This window comes from Carassius auratus, chromosome 39 (assembly GCF_003368295.1).
Source record: "Carassius auratus strain Wakin chromosome 39, ASM336829v1, whole genome shotgun sequence".
Lineage (NCBI taxonomy): Eukaryota > Metazoa > Chordata > Actinopteri > Cypriniformes > Cyprinidae > Carassius > Carassius auratus.
The window spans coordinates 7,501,284-7,521,413 of NC_039281.1; the positions used below are offsets into that span (position 1 = coordinate 7,501,284).

Consider the following 20,130-nt stretch of genomic DNA (forward strand, 5'->3'; position numbering starts at 1 on the left):
CTTTCTATCCATCAAGGGGGTCCTTTGCCTCAAAAAGTTTGAAGACCTCTGTTATAGACAACCTTAAAACGGCTTTAGGAGTTTTGCACTGAAGTGACGGAGTGGCTCTGATGAACATGGATATAAAGTGGCCTCAAAGTTTTCTAATTGTAACAGCCGAGTGAGACTGAGTCTTCCCAGCGGGGTTAACCTCACCTGCCTGCAGACAGTTTTCTGTGAAGCCACCTAATCACGTCCCAGCAGACCACCATCTGCCCATTTCTGCTCTTCAGTCACCCACCCACCTGCTGCCCGTCCATCTCACAGTCCAGCACACAACGCCTGGGCATCTCGTGCCATGCAAGCTTCATTTATCTGCAGATTTGGGTCTGGGAAGAGGCAACGTCCTTGACTGTAAAGTAAAAATGTCGGCAGAAAGTACTTTCAACAGTCTGATTGTACTGGACGACAGCACTTTGTCACTAGTTCAATTCATCATTCATTCACAGCTCCCTGTCAGAGATGAAACACTTGAGTTGGTGTTCAAAGGCACTGAGAGGTCATGGGGAGAATGCTTTGTTAAAGGAGGAAATCCCACAGTGATATAATTTGAGCATGTGGTCTATGGGGTCTTTTTTTATGCTACTGCTAACAGCCAATCCTTCTCACAACCTGTAATGAACTGTCTGGGCAATTTCGTTGTTGTTGTTGTTGTTGTTTATATTTTTGTCCAAAGAGCTTGATCATTCACAGATGGATGCATTATTCTCAGGAAACGTTTTCAATTGTTAACAATGTGTGTTGCTCATGATTTAATTAACTGATTATATATATACTATATATATATACTGGGATGATGAAATTAGTCACTGTTTAGATTTAAACCTGTTTAGTGCATAATGCAGTTACAAATAACAGTCTTTATCACTTGCCTATGTATTTCTATTCTAAAGCTCAGTAGATAAACTGTTATGAGGTAAAATCCTAGCGATCCTTTAGTTTTGCAAAAAACTAAGCCTAAGAAAACTGACTCTGTTTGTGCAATGCTTTTCTAGCTGCTAGAAGTTTTTGCATATACAAAGCCCTTTAAAAAAATCACTTCTGAAACATACTTAATCTAATAAATTAGCCCAAAGCATGCCTTTAAACGGAAATGTCATGAGTTATTCATATTTTTGTGAATTTTATTTTATGTGTTTTTTACTCAAGGGACACATAAACTTAATGACATTTTATGAGATTCGACTGTTACATTATTTAGTCAAACTGAAATCAAATCAAATGCATTTAGAAATTCACATTGATGCACGATAAAATGCCAATTTTTAATGATATTTTATTGTGCACGAATAAATATTTTTTTACATTTTATATTTAAATGACCTTATTTAAAACATTGATACTTTAATAACAATATTGTAATCATTTAATATGAATATTAATACTGTACATTATAATGTTTTCCCTAAATACACAGCACACAGTGTAGCATTTAAAATGTCTGATTTTAGTTTCTAATGTTTTATATTGAATTTATTTATGCAAAATATGATTAATTAATTAATCAGCTATTTATTGACTACCAGACGTAACATGAAATTATTAAATAATGTGGTGCTATAGGGTTAAGCTCAGAGTTAGAGATTACTTTCCAAAGCAAGAGCTGCCACCTTGTACTCCTTTTTCTAATTTGTTTGTCGCTTGACCTACAGCTTGCCTTACAAACTCAAAACAGACATATTTCAAGGCAGCGTGTACCTGTGAGACTTTAAAATCTATGTCCAAATGTAGAAACTCATTCAAACAATGCCAAGCAAACCCATCTATCAACATCAGATCCTCATACTACACCTTGCGGATAGAAAAACGTCTCCCTTGTCTTTCATTAGATCTATTAATTGTCTAGTTCTGAGTAAAAAGACAGGCAGAAATTACATGCTTAAAAGGGCTGTACTTTTTTGACTGTACCAAACCATAGGTTTGCAGATATTTAGGAAGCTAATATTTGTTTCTCTGAAAAACAATGCCACAGTTCAGTTCTTCTACCGAATCCATATAAAAAGCTGTATGACCTGCTGAATATTAAAATACCAGTAAACCATGTCATCAGCTTCATCGCTTTCCTTTTAATTGCGCTCATTCTGTCCTTAATCTGGCAACCCGTGTGAGTCTGGAGGAGAAGGGGCGGGAGAAACAACTCTTTCCAATATTTTGAATTTGGACTGCAGTACCCATTTCAGCCACTAGCGGTCAATATCATATACTGCACCTTTAATTGTAAATATTAATATTCTTTATATGCCACACAGGTGATGATTTTAACACCATGGAGACGTGGTGACGTGGTGTCACATGACTTATGACATAAAGCGTGCAGGCGTAATTACAGGAGTTCAGGTTCTCGATTATATGTCTTAATGACAACTGCACGGTGGAGATCCGTCCCATTCCCATCAATAACTCCACAGTTCACCACTCATGGGCATCAGCAGGCGATTCTAGAGCATTTTGACTTTAATTGAAGTTCTAATATTTCTCCCACGGTCCCTCCCCGTCATACCTCTCTCTGTCATCACCCTCTTCTCTGTCTCTTTTCATTCATCACGCATTGTTTTTTCCAACTGGCTCGTCTAAAGGATTTCGCCTCGGTCTTTAGTCTTGGACATGTTGTGCAGAACATTGTGAGAACCCTTTTTTTTTTGTCTCGTTTCCTCTAAGGAAAGTTCTTCAACCCTTTGTGACCTTTTACTGACATATTCATCAACTGAGCTGAGGGGTGCTAGCTGTCAGATGCTTTGTGTGAGAGTCGGGCAACAGGTACGACCCTTCCTCAAGGACACAATGCCCTCTCCTTGTGCATGACCTCTAGGTACATGCCCCTTCACTGATCACCTGTTCATCTCGATGATTGATCCTCTAATCCTTCAGCTGGCCGTCTGCCTTCCGTCCAGCTGCTCTCACAGGGCGAGGAAAGAGGCTTTCACGGCTCATTGTTGGGAAATAAAAGACATTTTTCTTGGTGGAGAAATTTTTGTATTTATAAATGTGGCCAGTGGCGTCAGGTACTGGAAGGAACTGTATAAAGCAACAACAATTATATAACATTCAACTACGCCACCCGGTATATATACCGGGAACTGCCAGCCCCAAGACAGGGGGGGGCGCACAGGTTCGTTACCGAAAAATGGGTGAGCAGAGAGACATAGGCCTGGGAGTACAAAAAAAGGAAGCAGCTTTATTCAATACAAAATTTAAAATCATCAATACATTACCATCAAGGGCTAAATATTCACGTGTCAACAAAAGAAAAAAATAAACACTTTACAACACTTCAATAAATAAAAAAAATGGATACAACATAATACAAATACACAAGAAAGCTTAAGGGAGGGAGATGGCCTGCTGTGACCCTCAATTCACACACACACACACACACACACAACACGCTTAATACCCACACACACACTCTGGTGAAGTAAGGTCACACAATAAGCACAACACTCAACGTGAACCCCGTTAAACAGCGGCTAACCCCTCCTCTATACACCTTCCTTAGGACAGAAATAAAAAAAAAGTAAAATAAAAAGAGAACAAAAAAAGTACACAGTCAGTTCACAAAAATAAGTGAGGCCACGATCGCCCGCACACTCACAGGGCAAACGAGAAACAGCCACGCTTTTACTTTCACTCTTTGGCGAGGAATCGTCCAGGCTCGCCAAAAAAAGAAAAAAAGTTCACTCCAACAAAAAGACGACCGGAATCAGCCCAGGCAAGGCAGCAGTGCGTTACATCAATAGACGCGCATCTTGTCTCATAATATAAAGGTGAAACCCTTGATCCTGTCACTCAATCTGTCGAACATGAAACAGAACAATTACTAATAAAACAACAAAAAGAAAGAGGCAAACCATACAAATAGCCCTCATACATACCGGAAGATGTTCATAACACGGTACTATGCACAGTCGCTAACGATAACATGCAGTAGTTTGTTCATTGACGAGCTCAAAGCCAGGGGCAGCCTACACAGCAGCAGAACGCAGAGGCGGCACTCCAGATACTCTCCCATTCATAAGTGCCAACTTCCGTAAAGGGGCGGTACGGGTGACAACGCATCCCAAGTGACAAAAACGTCCTCTTTTTATATCGTGACAGCAGACTGCTGATAGGCTCAACGTTTTCACATGACACTAGCCAATAATCAACACCGGTAACACTTCACCCTGCTACATTCCACCCCCACATTATAAATCGTCGCCCCGACGATAAATCCCAAACCTGGAGTCAATCCCATGGCCTAAAAACAGCTAAAACTGCACTAGACATTGCACCAGAGGGCACCCTAATGCATTCTGCAGCTTCTCCAACTGCTCTGGGCAAATGATGAACATTTGAATGTTGGCCAGCTGTTGGCCTCCTTGACTTACGAGGCAAAACCTCAGCCTCTCGCGGCTGACTCAGAACTGACAAGTCTAGTGATGAACCTTGACTTATTTCCACCTCGCAAGGAGGACCTGGCCCATTTATAGCCACAGCTCCCTCACACACAACTGACCCTTCAAAAGGGACAGGAACGCAAGTTGCCTGAGATGACTCTGGCAAGGCTACCCACAAGTCCACCTCATCCAAACTATCCTGTAAACTCTGTTCTGGTTCAACCACATGAGCGACACGGGGTATTTGAACAGGGCTCCCTTGAACCTGAACTTTTAACAATGACCGGTGAACCCGCTTGATCTTACCCCCGTCATCCACCGGTGCAATAGTATAAACCGAGCCACCTACCCTAGGCGCTTCTATCACCCTATACACCACAGAGCTCCACAAGTCCTGAATCTTGTGTCGGCCCTGCCTTCCACATTCCCGGAGATAAACCAGCTGCCCTTGCTCAAGTGGTGCGTCATGGACCCGCAGATCAAAAGATGTTTTCCGACGATCAGCGGCTACCTTTAAACGATCTCTTGCCCCATCAAAGGCTACTTGTAACCGTGTCTGGTGCTCCATAATCCACTCATGCACCTCACCTGCCACTGGCTCAGACACTCTGCCCAACAGGAAATCGATGGGGAGCCGCGGCTCCTGACCAAACATAAGGAAGTGTGGGGACTCACCTGTGGCCTGGTGTGGAGTGGTATTATATGAAAAGAGCACCTGAGGGAGGCATGACACCCAGTCTCTTTTCCTTGAAACTGGTAAGGTGCGCAATAAGTTATGCAATGTTCTATTGAAGCGCTCACACTGACCATTACCAGCTGGGTGGTATGGTGTAGTGCGAGACTTCTCAACCCCATAAAGCTTACACAATTGCTGGATCAGAAGGGACTCAAAGTTTCGGCCCTGGTCAGAATGAATTCGTACAGGTACCCCAAACTTATAGAACCATTCACACACCAGCACTTGTGCTACAGTCTCGGCCCGTTGATCCCTAGTAGGGACAGCAAGAGTGAACTTCGTAAACACATCCGTCATTACAAGAACATTCTCCAAGCCTGAACGAGAGGCTTCAAGCAACGTGAAATCGATGGCCAAGATTTCATTTGGCCGGGACGCTAGCAAATGTCCCATAAAACTACGGGCAGCCGGTTCAGTGTCTTTGGCCACTTGACATCGTTCACACTCCTGAACCCATCGTGCCACCTTGGCTGTCATACCAGGCCAATAACACCGCTGACGCACTAACTCAGTAGTGCGTTCAATGCCCTGGTGCCCGTGTTCTTGATGCAACCCTTGCAACACGTCACGCTGCAGTACAGAAGGTAGAACTACTTGCAAAATCTCATCCCCACCATCAGGACGAAAAATTCGACGATAAATCACTCCCTGCTTTTCCACCAGGCGGTCCCACTGCCGAAGAAGAATTAGAGCAGCCTGTGAAAGCTGCCGCCGCTCAAGAGGCCCAGGGAACTCTTGCTTTCTCCAAAACCCCAGAATCTCACCGATTACTGGGTCAGCCTCTTGTAAGCCCCCGATATGATCAAGTGAATGACCCGGTAAGGCAGTCACCATGGCCTGACAAGCAACAGGAGCCAATGGTACAGCGACAGCCTGACGTACCGAAGCGGGAACCCCTGTACCTGGGAACAGGCTACCTGCCACTTCCAGTACGGGTGGATTCTGACGAGACAAGGCGTCTGCATTCTTATTACACCTCCCAGGCCGATACTTAACTTCAAAATCAAAACAAGCAAGCTGTGATGCCCAGCGCTGCTCTGTAGCCCCCAATTTAGCTGAGGTCAGATGGCTGAGAGGATTGTTATCAGTATACACCACACATTTATGGCCTAATAGATATTCTCTAAATTTCTCAGCCATGGCCCACTTTAATGCCAGAAACTCTAGTTTCATAGAACTATAGTTTGACATATTACGTTCTGTGGGTCTTAGGCCACGGCTTGCATATGCCACAGGTCTTACTTTGCCACCCTGCTCCTGGGAAAGGACTGCACCTAACCCACCCAGGCTAGCGTCCACCTCCAAAATAAAAGGGAGGGAAAAATCTGCATAACAGAGCACCGGAGCAGAAATGAGCTTACCCTTCAAACTCTCAAAACTTCTCTGACAGTGGGTAGTCCAGCCACTTGCAAAACCTGGCTCTGCTCTCTTCCGAGACTTTGTGCCACCAAACTCTGCAACCAGCCGATGTAGAGGGGCTGCCAATTTAGCAAACCCCTCCACAAAACGGCGGTAATAACTCGCAAAGCCCAAGAAGGAGCGAAGTTCTGACACACTAGTAGGTTGTGGCCACTGGGCCACAGCCTCAATCTTCTTGGGGTCGGTGGAAACACCATCGGCTGAAATCACATGACCCAAATATGTGACTTCCGAACGAAAGAAAGCGCATTTCTCTAACTTTGCCTTAAGACCTTCGCACTGCAACCTACTCAAAACAAGCTCCAGTCGTTCCAGATGTTGTTTGACTGAAGATGAAAAAATTACAATATCATCCAGATACAGTAACAATGACTGACACTGTTGATCACCGAATAAACGCTGCATTAAACGCTGAAACGTACTAGGTGCGTTGCAAAGGCCAAAAGGCATGCGATTCCATTCAAATAAGCCGAATGGCGTACAAAATGCAGTCTTAAGCCGATCTTGTTCACTGACAGGGACCTGATTGTATCCGCTAGCTAAATCCATGGTGGAAAACCAACGGGCCCCTGTCAGTGAATCTAATGACTCCTCAATACGAGGAAGAGGAAACGCATCCTTTCTAGTTCTCGCATTCAACTGACGGTAGTCTACGCACATCCGCAGACTACCGTCCTTTTTCTTGACAAGAACTATAGGGGATGCGTAAGGGCTACAACTCTCGCGTATCACCTTAGCCTCCAACAACATATTGATATGGGCCTTTACCACCTCATACTCCGATGGGGGTATTCGACGGTACCGCTGCCGAACTGGGGTATCATCCATCAGTGGGATCTCATGCGACAACAGGGTAGTACACCCCAAATCCCCCTCATGTACAGAAAACACCGACTGGTACTGCCAGAGCAGAGCCTGAACACGTTCTTGATCCTCCAGTGACAACACAGACAAATCAGTAGCCTTTATCTGCTCTTCAACCGTAGGCAACTCATGAGAGACCTGCACGTTAACGGTAGCAGAGATAGTTTTAACCTCCGTAACCCCTGATGGTAAACTGACAACATAAACACAAAGTTCCTAAATGAGTGCGTGGGTAAAGCACAATGTCAGTGGTTCCCACATTCACCACTGGCACCGAAACAATACCTCGATTTACCTGCACCAACGATGGTGAGGCCAACAATCCAGCTGGCAGGCCAGATTCAGGGGGCTCAAAAAGCACAGTGTCATGCAAGAACTGCTCTGAACAAGTTGCCGTAACTAGTTGTAACATGCCACCTGGGATGCGTTGTACCCTACGACCGCGTACCCTAACTGACCCCGCACGAGTAGAATAAGACTGGGAGCATACCTTATGACAATATTGAAATGCCTCTGTTACAATACTGGGTACCTTAACCAATGAGGGAGATTCAAAAAGAGAAGAGCCATGCTGCCCAAAGAGCTCCTGGTAACATCGGCTGAGAACATTCATTCCCAGAACTCCCGGTGCCTGGGAACACAAGCCCCCAGGAGGATCTCGGACAACCAGCACCCCGCATCCTGGCACTAACCTGCCACAGAGTTCGACATCCAACTCCATATAACCAATGTAGGGGATGTCCAACCCGTTGGCAGCACGAAGTTGCAACCACTGGCATGACCGAAGACGATCCTGACCCCACGGTTCAAAATTTTGTAAGAAACAACTCTCCGTTATTGTAGAAACCATGGAGCCAGTGTCTATAAGGCAGGGCACCTGAACCCCACCAATGCAAACTACCAAATGGGGACATGACGACATTAAAGATGATACTGAACGAGAACCCTGAAGAATCTTTGAGCCACCATCTACCCCAACCGAGCTGTGACTCTGCAGCCCGGCGGGTGCTAGTTTTCCGACAACTGCTGTGCAAAAGGCTGCCCACCTCCAGCCACAGGAGGGACCATACGAGAAGATGGAGGGTGAGGAGGAACACGTTCCCCGTCACACTCCCTGGCAAAATGGCCAGGTCGCTGACACCGTCGACAAATTATGGTATTGCCACGAGAAGAGTGATTCCGTGGGTGTGGAGATTGACTACGTGCACGAGGGGCTTGACTACACTCAGCCACCATCTGGAGCCGAGTCACACTTTTAGAGAGCTGATTTAATTGGGCTTGCTGTGATTTCAACAGATCCCTTAACTCACTTAGCTCAACCATTGAGGCACCACGGGCATCTAACGATGATCCCCCCTGTACCCCATACTGCATAACGGGAACCAAAGGAACCGACTGGCTTCGACGGCGATCACCCCCCGGCAACCCCTCTCTCTCCCACCTAAGAGCCTCACTACGGACCTCTAACAAACTGGAGGAGGGTAAGCGACGTACCAATTGTTTCAACTCACGACGTAAGGCGCTATCTATCACATGTTCTACAAATTGGTCACGCACAAGGGTTTCTGAATTTGGCATAGCATAAGGGGACTTTTCTTCAACAGACTTCCAAAGGCCCATCAAAGCTAAAGAAAACTCTAATAGGGTCTCCCCCTCACGTTGTTTACGAGAAAAAAATGCCTCCTGCAGAGCCACATATGACTGAGAACAGCCATACAATTCCCTCAATGCGGAAATAATTTTATCGCAATCCCCTCGTTCAACACTAGGTCGATGCCTAATCTCCTCCCGTGCTTCCCCCTCCAAATGGTCAAATACAAAAAACGCTCGATCAGCAATAGAAAGATGGCGCACCTGCATACACGCCTGAACTTCCTCAACCCATTCGTCAATGCTGATGCCAGCCCGGCCGTTAAATTTTGGACATCGCCGATCACGAGGTACAAACACAAACCTCTCAGCTGAGGTGGCACCAGCACTCACGGGTTGGGACACGGTGGCGGGAGCCTCTGCAACACTAGAAACACCATTATTTGACAACATTGGAGCACATACACGTTCTTGGCGCAATTTCTCATTATCAGCCTTTAGCTGTGCTACCAATTCCCTTAATTCTTGTAACTCCCCTTCCATCACTACTCACCACAACACCGAGGAGATTTTACACAAATAACACACCGCTGCCTTGCCTTTAGGAAAGAAAGAGAAAAGAAAAAAAGGGGGGGAGAAATGTACATGTATATTTTTCAACCATACAATACCAACAAAAAATATACTGCCTCAAAAGCACTCCCAGACTCACTTCTCAAAATACAAGCTCACCCAAAATATGGAGACCCTGCCGACTACGCCAAATGTGGCCAGTGGCGTCAGGTACTGGAAGGAACTGTATAAAGCAACAACAATTATATAACATTCAACTACGCCACCCGGTATATATACCGGGAACTGCCAGCCCCAAGACAGGGGGGGGGCGCACAGGTTCGTTACCGAAAAATGGGTGAGCAGAGAGACATAGGCCTGGGAGTACAAAAAAAGGAAGCAGCTTTATTCAATACAAAATTTAAAATCATCAATACATTACCATCAAGGGCTAAATATTCACGTGTCAACAAAAGAAAAAAATAAACACTTTACAACACTTCAATAAATAAAAAAAATGGATACAACATAATACAAATACACAAGAAAGCTTAAGGGAGGGAGATGGCCTGCTGTGACCCTCAATTCACACACACACACACACAACACGCTTAATACCCACACACACACTCTGGTGAAGTAAGGTCACACAATAAGCACAACACTCAACGTGAACCCCGTTAAACAGCGGCTAACCCCTCCTCTATACACCTTCCTTAGGACAGAAATAAAAAAAAAGTAAAATAAAAAGAGAACAAAAAAAGTACACAGTCAGTTCACAAAAATAAGTGAGGCCACGATCGCCCGCACACTCACAGGGCAAACGAGAAACAGCCACGCTTTTACTTTCACTCTTTGGCGAGGAATCGTCCAGGCTCGCCAAAAAAAGAAAAAAAGTTCACTCCAACAAAAAGACGACCGGAATCAGCCCAGGCAAGGCAGCAGTGCGTTACATCAATAGACGCGCATCTTGTCTCATAATATAAAGGTGAAACCCTTGATCCTGTCACTCAATCTGTCGAACATGAAACAGAACAATTACTAATAAAACAACAAAAAGAAAGAGGCAAACCATACAAATAGCCCTCATACATACCGGAAGATGTTCATAACACGGTACTATGCACAGTCGCTAACGATAACATGCAGTAGTTTGTTCATTGACGAGCTCAAAGCCAGGGGCAGCCTACACAGCAGCAGAACGCAGAGGCGGCACTCCAGATACTCTCCCATTCATAAGTGCCAACTTCCGTAAAGGGGCGGTACGGGTGACAACGCATCCCAAGTGACAAAAACGTCCTCTTTTTATATCGGGACAGCAGACTGCTGATAGGCTCAACGTTTTCACATGACACTAGCCAATAATCAACACCGGTAACACTTCACCCTGCTACATTCCACCCCCACATTATAAATCGTCGCCCCGACGATAAATCCCAAACCTGGAGTCAATCCCATGGCCTAAAAACAGCTAAAACTGCACTAGACATTGCACCAGAGGGCACCCTAATGCATTCTGCAGCTTCTCCAACTGCTCTGGGCAAATGATGAACATTTGAATGTTGGCCAGCTGTTGGCCTCCTTGACTTACGAGGCAAAACCTCAGCCTCTCGCGGCTGACTCAGAACTGACAAGTCTAGTGATGAACCTTGACTTATTTCCACCTCGCAAGGAGGACCTGGCCCATTTATAGCCACAGCTCCCTCACACACAACTGACCCTTCAAAAGGGACAGGAACGCAAGTTGCCTGAGATGACTCTGGCAAGGCTACCCACAAGTCCACCTCATCCAAACTATCCTGTAAACTCTGTTCTGGTTCAACCACATGAGCGACACGGGGTATTTGAACAGGGCTCCCTTGAACCTGAACTTTTAACAATGACCGGTGAACCCGCTTGATCTTACCCCCGTCATCCACCGGTGCAATAGTATAAACCGAGCCACCTACCCTAGGCGCTTCTATCACCCTATACACCACAGAGCTCCACAAGTCCTGAATCTTGTGTCGGCCCTGCCTTCCACATTCCCGGAGATAAACCAGCTGCCCTTGCTCAAGTGGTGCGTCATGGACCCGCAGATCAAAAGATGTTTTCCGACGATCAGCGGCTACCTTTAAACGATCTCTTGCCCCATCAAAGGCTACTTGTAACCGTGTCTGGTGCTCCATAATCCACTCATGCACCTCACCTGCCACTGGCTCAGACACTCTGCCCAACAGGAAATCGATGGGGAGCCGCGGCTCCTGACCAAACATAAGGAAGTGTGGGGACTCACCTGTGGCCTGGTGTGGAGTGGTATTATATGAAAAGAGCACCTGAGGGAGGCATGACACCCAGTCTCTTTTCCTTGAAACTGGTAAGGTGCGCAATAAGTTATGCAATGTTCTATTGAAGCGCTCACACTGACCATTACCAGCTGGGTGGTATGGTGTAGTGCGAGACTTCTCAACCCCATAAAGCTTACACAATTGCTGGATCAGAAGGGACTCAAAGTTTCGGCCCTGGTCAGAATGAATTCGTACAGGTACCCCAAACTTATAGAACCATTCACACACCAGCACTTGTGCTACAGTCTCGGCCCGTTGATCCCTAGTAGGGACAGCAAGAGTGAACTTCGTAAACACATCCGTCATTACAAGAACATTCTCCAAGCCTGAACGAGAGGCTTCAAGCAACGTGAAATCGATGGCCAAGATTTCATTTGGCCGGGACGCTAGCAAATGTCCCATAAAACTACGGGCAGCCGGTTCAGTGTCTTTGGCCACTTGACATCGTTCACACTCCTGAACCCATCGTGCCACCTTGGCTGTCATACCAGGCCAATAACACCGCTGACGCACTAACTCAGTAGTGCGTTCAATGCCCTGGTGCCCGTGTTCTTGATGCAACCCTTGCAACACGTCACGCTGCAGTACAGAAGGTAGAACTACTTGCAAAATCTCATCCCCACCATCAGGACGAAAAATTCGACGATAAATCACTCCCTGCTTTTCCACCAGGCGGTCCCACTGCCGAAGAAGAATTAGAGCAGCCTGTGAAAGCTGCCGCCGCTCAAGAGGCCCAGGGAACTCTTGCTTTCTCCAAAACCCCAGAATCTCACCGATTACTGGGTCAGCCTCTTGTAAGCCCCCGATATGATCAAGTGAATGACCCGGTAAGGCAGTCACCATGGCCTGACAAGCAACAGGAGCCAATGGTACAGCGACAGCCTGACGTACCGAAGCGGGAACCCCTGTACCTGGGAACAGGCTACCTGCCACTTCCAGTACGGGTGGATTCTGACGAGACAAGGCGTCTGCATTCTTATTACACCTCCCAGGCCGATACTTAACTTCAAAATCAAAACAAGCAAGCTGTGATGCCCAGCGCTGCTCTGTAGCCCCCAATTTAGCTGAGGTCAGATGGCTGAGAGGATTGTTATCAGTATACACCACACATTTATGGCCTAATAGATATTCTCTAAATTTCTCAGCCATGGCCCACTTTAATGCCAGAAACTCTAGTTTCATAGAACTATAGTTTGACATATTACGTTCTGTGGGTCTTAGGCCACGGCTTGCATATGCCACAGGTCTTACTTTGCCACCCTGCTCCTGGGAAAGGACTGCACCTAACCCACCCAGGCTAGCGTCCACCTCCAAAATAAAAGGGAGGGAAAAATCTGCATAACAGAGCACCGGAGCAGAAATGAGCTTACCCTTCAAACTCTCAAAACTTCTCTGACAGTGGGTAGTCCAGCCACTTGCAAAACCTGGCTCTGCTCTCTTCCGAGACTTTGTGCCACCAAACTCTGCAACCAGCCGATGTAGAGGGGCTGCCAATTTAGCAAACCCCTCCACAAAACGGCGGTAATAACTCGCAAAGCCCAAGAAGGAGCGAAGTTCTGACACACTAGTAGGTTGTGGCCACTGGGCCACAGCCTCAATCTTCTTGGGGTCGGTGGAAACACCATCGGCTGAAATCACATGACCCAAATATGTGACTTCCGAACGAAAGAAAGCGCATTTCTCTAACTTTGCCTTAAGACCTTCGCACTGCAACCTACTCAAAACAAGCTCCAGTCGTTCCAGATGTTGTTTGACTGAAGATGAAAAAATTACAATATCATCCAGATACAGTAACAATGACTGACACTGTTGATCACCGAATAAACGCTGCATTAAACGCTGAAACGTACTAGGTGCGTTGCAAAGGCCAAAAGGCATGCGATTCCATTCAAATAAGCCGAATGGCGTACAAAATGCAGTCTTAAGCCGATCTTGTTCACTGACAGGGACCTGATTGTATCCGCTAGCTAAATCCATGGTGGAAAACCAACGGGCCCCTGTCAGTGAATCTAATGACTCCTCAATACGAGGAAGAGGAAACGCATCCTTTCTAGTTCTCGCATTCAACTGACGGTAGTCTACGCACATCCGCAGACTACCGTCCTTTTTCTTGACAAGAACTATAGGGGATGCGTAAGGGCTACAACTCTCGCGTATCACCTTAGCCTCCAACAACATATTGATATGGGCCTTTACCACCTCATACTCCGATGGGGGTATTCGACGGTACCGCTGCCGAACTGGGGTATCATCCATCAGTGGGATCTCATGCGACAACAGGGTAGTACACCCCAAATCCCCCTCATGTACAGAAAACACCGACTGGTACTGCCAGAGCAGAGCCTGAACACGTTCTTGATCCTCCAGTGACAACACAGACAAATCAGTAGCCTTTATCTGCTCTTCAACCGTAGGCAACTCATGAGAGACCTGCACGTTAACGGTAGCAGAGATAGTTTTAACCTCCGTAACCCCTGATGGTAAACTGACAACATAAACACAAAGTTCCTAAATGAGTGCGTGGGTAAAGCACAATGTCAGTGGTTCCCACATTCACCACTGGCACCGAAACAATACCTCGATTTACCTGCACCAACGATGGTGAGGCCAACAATCCAGCTGGCAGGCCAGATTCAGGGGGCTCAAAAAGCACAGTGTCATGCAAGAACTGCTCTGAACAAGTTGCCGTAACTAGTTGTAACATGCCACCTGGGATGCGTTGTACCCTACGACCGCGTACCCTAACTGACCCCGCACGAGTAGAATAAGACTGGGAGCATACCTTATGACAATATTGAAATGCCTCTGTTACAATACTGGGTACCTTAACCAATGAGGGAGATTCAAAAAGAGAAGAGCCATGCTGCCCAAAGAGCTCCTGGTAACATCGGCTGAGAACATTCATTCCCAGAACTCCCGGTGCCTGGGAACACAAGCCCCCAGGAGGATCTCGGACAACCAGCACCCCGCATCCTGGCACTAACCTGCCACAGAGTTCGACATCCAACTCCATATAACCAATGTAGGGGATGTCCAACCCGTTGGCAGCACGAAGTTGCAACCACTGGCATGACCGAAGACGATCCTGACCCCACGGTTCAAAATTTTGTAAGAAACAACTCTCCGTTATTGTAGAAACCATGGAGCCAGTGTCTATAAGGCAGGGCACCTGAACCCCACCAATGCAAACTACCAAATGGGGACATGACGACATTAAAGATGATACTGAACGAGAACCCTGAAGAATCTTTGAGCCACCATCTACCCCAACCGAGCTGTGACTCTGCAGCCCGGCGGGTGCTAGTTTTCCGACAACTGCTGTGCAAAAGGCTGCCCACCTCCAGCCACAGGAGGGACCATACGAGAAGATGGAGGGTGAGGAGGAACACGTTCCCCGTCACACTCCCTGGCAAAATGGCCAGGTCGCTGACACCGTCGACAAATTATGGTATTGCCACGAGAAGAGTGATTCCGTGGGTGTGGAGATTGACTACGTGCACGAGGGGCTTGACTACACTCAGCCACCATCTGGAGCCGAGTCACACTTTTAGAGAGCTGATTTAATTGGGCTTGCTGTGATTTCAACAGATCCCTTAACTCACTTAGCTCAACCATTGAGGCACCACGGGCATCTAACGATGATCCCCCCTGTACCCCATACTGCATAACGGGAACCAAAGGAACCGACTGGCTTCGACGGCGATCACCCCCCGGCAACCCCTCTCTCTCCCACCTAAGAGCCTCACTACGGACCTCTAACAAACTGGAGGAGGGTAAGCGACGTACCAATTGTTTCAACTCACGACGTAAGGCGCTATCTATCACATGTTCTACAAATTGGTCACGCACAAGGGTTTCTGAATTTGGCATAGCATAAGGGGACTTTTCTTCAACAGACTTCCAAAGGCCCATCAAAGCTAAAGAAAACTCTAATAGGGTCTCCCCCTCACGTTGTTTACGAGAAAAAAATGCCTCCTGCAGAGCCACATATGACTGAGAACAGCCATACAATTCCCTCAATGCGGAAATAATTTTATCGCAATCCCCTCGTTCAACACTAGGTCGATGCCTAATCTCCTCCCGTGCTTCCCCCTCCAAATGGTCAAATACAAAAAACGCTCGATCAGCAATAGAAAGATGGCGCACCTGCATACACGCCTGAACTTCCTCAACCCATTCGTCAATGCTGATGCCAGCCCGGCCGTTAAATTTTGGACATCGCCGATCACGAGGTACAAACACAAACCTCTCAGCTGAGGTGGCACCAGCACTCACGGGTTGGGACACGGTGGCGGGAGCCTCTGCAACACTAGAAACACCATTATTTGACAACATTGGAGCACATACACGTTCTTGGCGCAATTTCTCATTATCAGCCTTTAGCTGTGCTACCAATTCCCTTAATTCTTGTAACTCCCCTTCCATCACTACTCACCACAACACCGAGGAGATTTTACACAAATAACACACCGCTGCCTTGCCTTTAGGAAAGAAAGAGAAAAGAAAAAAAGGGGGGGGAGAAATGTACATGTATATTTTTCAACCATACAATACCAACAAAAAATATACTGCCTCAAAAGCACTCCCAGACTCACTTCTCAAAATACAAGCTCACCCAAAATATGGAGACCCTGCCGACTACGCCAAATGTGGCCAGTGGCGTCAGGTACTGGAAGGAACTGTATAAAGCAACAACAATTATATAACATTCAACTACGCCACCCGGTATATATACCGGGAACTGCCAGCCCCAAGACAGGGGGGGGGCGCACAGGTTCGTTACCGAAAAATGGGTGAGCAGAGAGACATAGGCCTGGGAGTACAAAAAAAGGAAGCAGCTTTATTCAATACAAAATTTAAAATCATCAATACATTACCATCAAGGGCTAAATATTCACGTGTCAACAAAAGAAAAAAATAAACACTTTACAACACTTCAATAAATAAAAAAAATGGATACAACATAATACAAATACACAAGAAAGCTTAAGGGAGGGAGATGGCCTGCTGTGACCCTCAATTCACACACACACACACACAACACGCTTAATACCCACACACACACTCTGGTGAAGTAAGGTCACACAATAAGCACAACACTCAACGTGAACCCCGTTAAACAGCGGCTAACCCCTCCTCTATACACCTTCCTTAGGACAGAAATAAAAAAAAAGTAAAATAAAAAGAGAACAAAAAAAGTACACAGTCAGTTCACAAAAATAAGTGAGGCCACGATCGCCCGCACACTCACAGGGCAAACGAGAAACAGCCACGCTTTTACTTTCACTCTTTGGCGAGGAATCGTCCAGGCTCGCCAAAAAAAGAAAAAAAGTTCACTCCAACAAAAAGACGACCGGAATCAGCCCAGGCAAGGCAGCAGTGCGTTACATCAATAGACGCGCATCTTGTCTCATAATATAAAGGTGAAACCCTTGATCCTGTCACTCAATCTGTCGAACATGAAACAGAACAATTACTAATAAAACAACAAAAAGAAAGAGGCAAACCATACAAATAGCCCTCATACATACCGGAAGATGTTCATAACACGGTACTATGCACAGTCGCTAACGATAACATGCAGTAGTTTGTTCATTGACGAGCTCAAAGCCAGGGGCAGCCTACACAGCAGCAGAACGCAGAGGCGGCACTCCAGATACTCTCCCATTCATAAGTGCCAACTTCCGTAAAGGGGCGGTACGGGTGACAACGCATCCCAAGTGACAAAAACGTCCTCTTTTTATATCGGGACAGCAGACTGCTGATAGGCTCAACGTTTTCACATGACACTAGCCAATAATCAACACCGGTAACACTTCACCCTGCTACATTCATTAAAGGGGCACAGACATTATGCTTTATCACCTTTTTTTCTTCTCCACTCTGAAACTATAAAATCTGTGCTTGCAGCAGCACGATGCTGTTGTTCTTAAATATTCTCAGGGTCATAATCAGGCTAAATTTGGTATGGCAAAATTGACGCCATCATTAATATGAGCAGATGAAACTGGCGTTAAGGGGCGTGTCATTTCCGGAACATGCTCTAAGCAGTTAGCCAATCACAATGCACTGGGAAAGCTAACCAATCAGAGCACAACAAATCAGGCATGCGTTTACACCATTAACAATAGAGTCCAGTGGAATTAATGACCTTAGTTAGCTAACGATGCTATTAGGAAACAAACAGACTGGGAAGAGAGGTGCTTCAATAATGTAAAACATGTGAAAAATAATGAGCTTTTGGATCTATCAAGCATGAAAAACTATTCTAGTACACCCCAAATATTCAATAAAGATTAAATCAAGAATTAAAAATATCTATTTCAATGATAATATTGTTTATTTGCAATTGGATAAATGTAGAGGATATTATTCAAACACTGCTACATGTACAGTCATGTTCTTCACTGTGCATTTCGTGCTAGTTATGAATGACTTTTTCTCCCAGGGACTTGGCACAGAGAGGATACCTGTTTTAAAACTCCATTAAAATTATGAAGTATAAAGAATAGATTAACAGGAACATAATTTGCACTCTGTACCTGTTCAGATTCGAGCAGGTGAACAAACAAGTGATATTGTTTTACATGCATTTACTTCTAATGGCCCTGACACACGGCCGTTGGATTACAGTATAAGTCATAGTGAATAGTGTCTCCTAAATGACATATAACCTCACATTATAAGGACTAAGCTGTCATGTCTAACAGGATGGTGGCCTGGTTTCCAGTCAGAGCTACAATACAGTTTTAAATGTCATGCACTTGTGTGGAAAAGTTATATATGAAACATGTTAACCTCAAAACCTCAAAAGACTTCTAAAGCAGATCTGACATATATAACTGACAAAACAAGGCTTGTCGTTCTGCCCTCAGGATCCCTGCATCAAACCAGCTTTCCGAGATTGTTTCTTTTGGAGGTGTCAATGGAAAATCCCACCCTGATTTATGTAACCTTTACATGATGCAAACATGAAATGTGATTTACTGCCCCACCTTTAAAGTCCTTTAAAGGGATAGTTCAAACAAAAATGCATATTCATCATTTACTCGGTATGACTTTCTTTCTTCTGTAGAACATATTTTGAAGAATTTCTTTAATTATTTATATCCATACAGCGAGAGTCAAACAACGTGTAACATGATAGAGAGTACAGTAAATGATGGATTTATGTCTGAGTGAACTCTCCTTTAATTTCTCGTTATGTTCACTGGATTTCTGGCAAGTTGTTTATGACCTCTATTCACACCTGAGTGTTTTTCCTCATGAATAATTTTCTTGATGTTTGTAGGCGTATGGGTGGAGTATCATTGTTGGTTCAAGGAATTTAATTATTTATGCCAAGTAGATTTGGTCTAATAACAACTAAGCAACCACAAATGTTAATTATAAGATGTAAAAGCATGTATTTAACTTGGCACCAAGTTCACACCTGAACAGAGTAACATATAAATACACACCAACCATTCACTTTCTGTTTCATTATCATTATCGGACAGTGCATCAACAATACATTTGTCTTTAATTGTAAATATATTTGTATTATTTTTATTGTATTCATATTTTGAATATGGATGTATAAAAGTGTTGTTTTTACAGACCACCGGTCCATTTTTCGGGTCTTTCTCCACTCTTTTTGCATCTGTTTTGATATGAAACATTTCCAGACATGCTCAATGTCCTCCGATGCTCTCACGCGTATCACATGCCAATAAATCTGCAGCAGCGTTCCAAGCATTCATTAAAATCCTCACAATGATAGGCTTGAAAGAAAGAGAGTCCTGGTTTCACAACAGGTGTTGAAAGGAACGAGGTTATGTGCATGTGTTTGCTGGATTTGGAGGGGCACCGTGATCCCACATTGCCTTCTAGGCATAGCCATCTGGCCCTGCCACTGAAACCAGGGAAGCACAAAGCACCTAATAAACCCTATACTGTGGGATAATTAGCCAAGCAAGAACTCTAAACGAGAGCAGATGAATGTGAATGAACTTCCATTGGTGGTAGAGACAATGCTGCTGGAATGGAGGAAGGCAGAGCATGTGGAGGCTATAGCAGGCAGGGGTTTGTTAGTTTTGACGTATATACGTTTTCACATCAGCATACAGGTCCAGACGTATTCTGAGTGCTGTCTGTGATGATAGATGCCATCTGTCTTCTTCTTTATTGTCATATCTGCATGGATTTCCATCAGAATCATCCTTGTTTACTCCATTGAAACTCAAGG

At 45.3% G+C, this 20,130-nt stretch overlaps 2 protein-coding genes across 2 annotated transcripts; both read right to left on the reverse strand.

Moving 5' to 3' along the window:
* Window positions 1-3,187: 3,187 nt before the first annotated feature.
* On the reverse strand, window positions 3,188-14,607 carry LOC113058025 (uncharacterized). The gene is made up of 4 exons (XM_026225691.1): window positions 14,491-14,607; window positions 11,026-14,411; window positions 9,289-9,451; window positions 3,188-7,650 (listed from the first exon to the last, which is right to left on the reverse strand). The coding sequence occupies exons 1-4, from the start codon at window positions 14,605-14,607 to the stop codon at window positions 4,264-4,266; spliced, it is 7,053 nt and encodes a 2,350-aa protein (XP_026081476.1). The 3' UTR covers window positions 3,188-4,263.
* Window positions 14,369-17,671, reverse strand: LOC113057830 (uncharacterized). The gene is made up of 2 exons (XM_026225365.1): window positions 17,435-17,671; window positions 14,369-17,353 (listed from the first exon to the last, which is right to left on the reverse strand). The coding sequence occupies exon 2, from the start codon at window positions 16,326-16,328 to the stop codon at window positions 15,204-15,206; it is 1,125 nt and encodes a 374-aa protein (XP_026081150.1). The 5' UTR covers window positions 16,329-17,353; window positions 17,435-17,671; the 3' UTR covers window positions 14,369-15,203.
* Window positions 17,672-20,130: the final 2,459 nt, after the last annotated feature.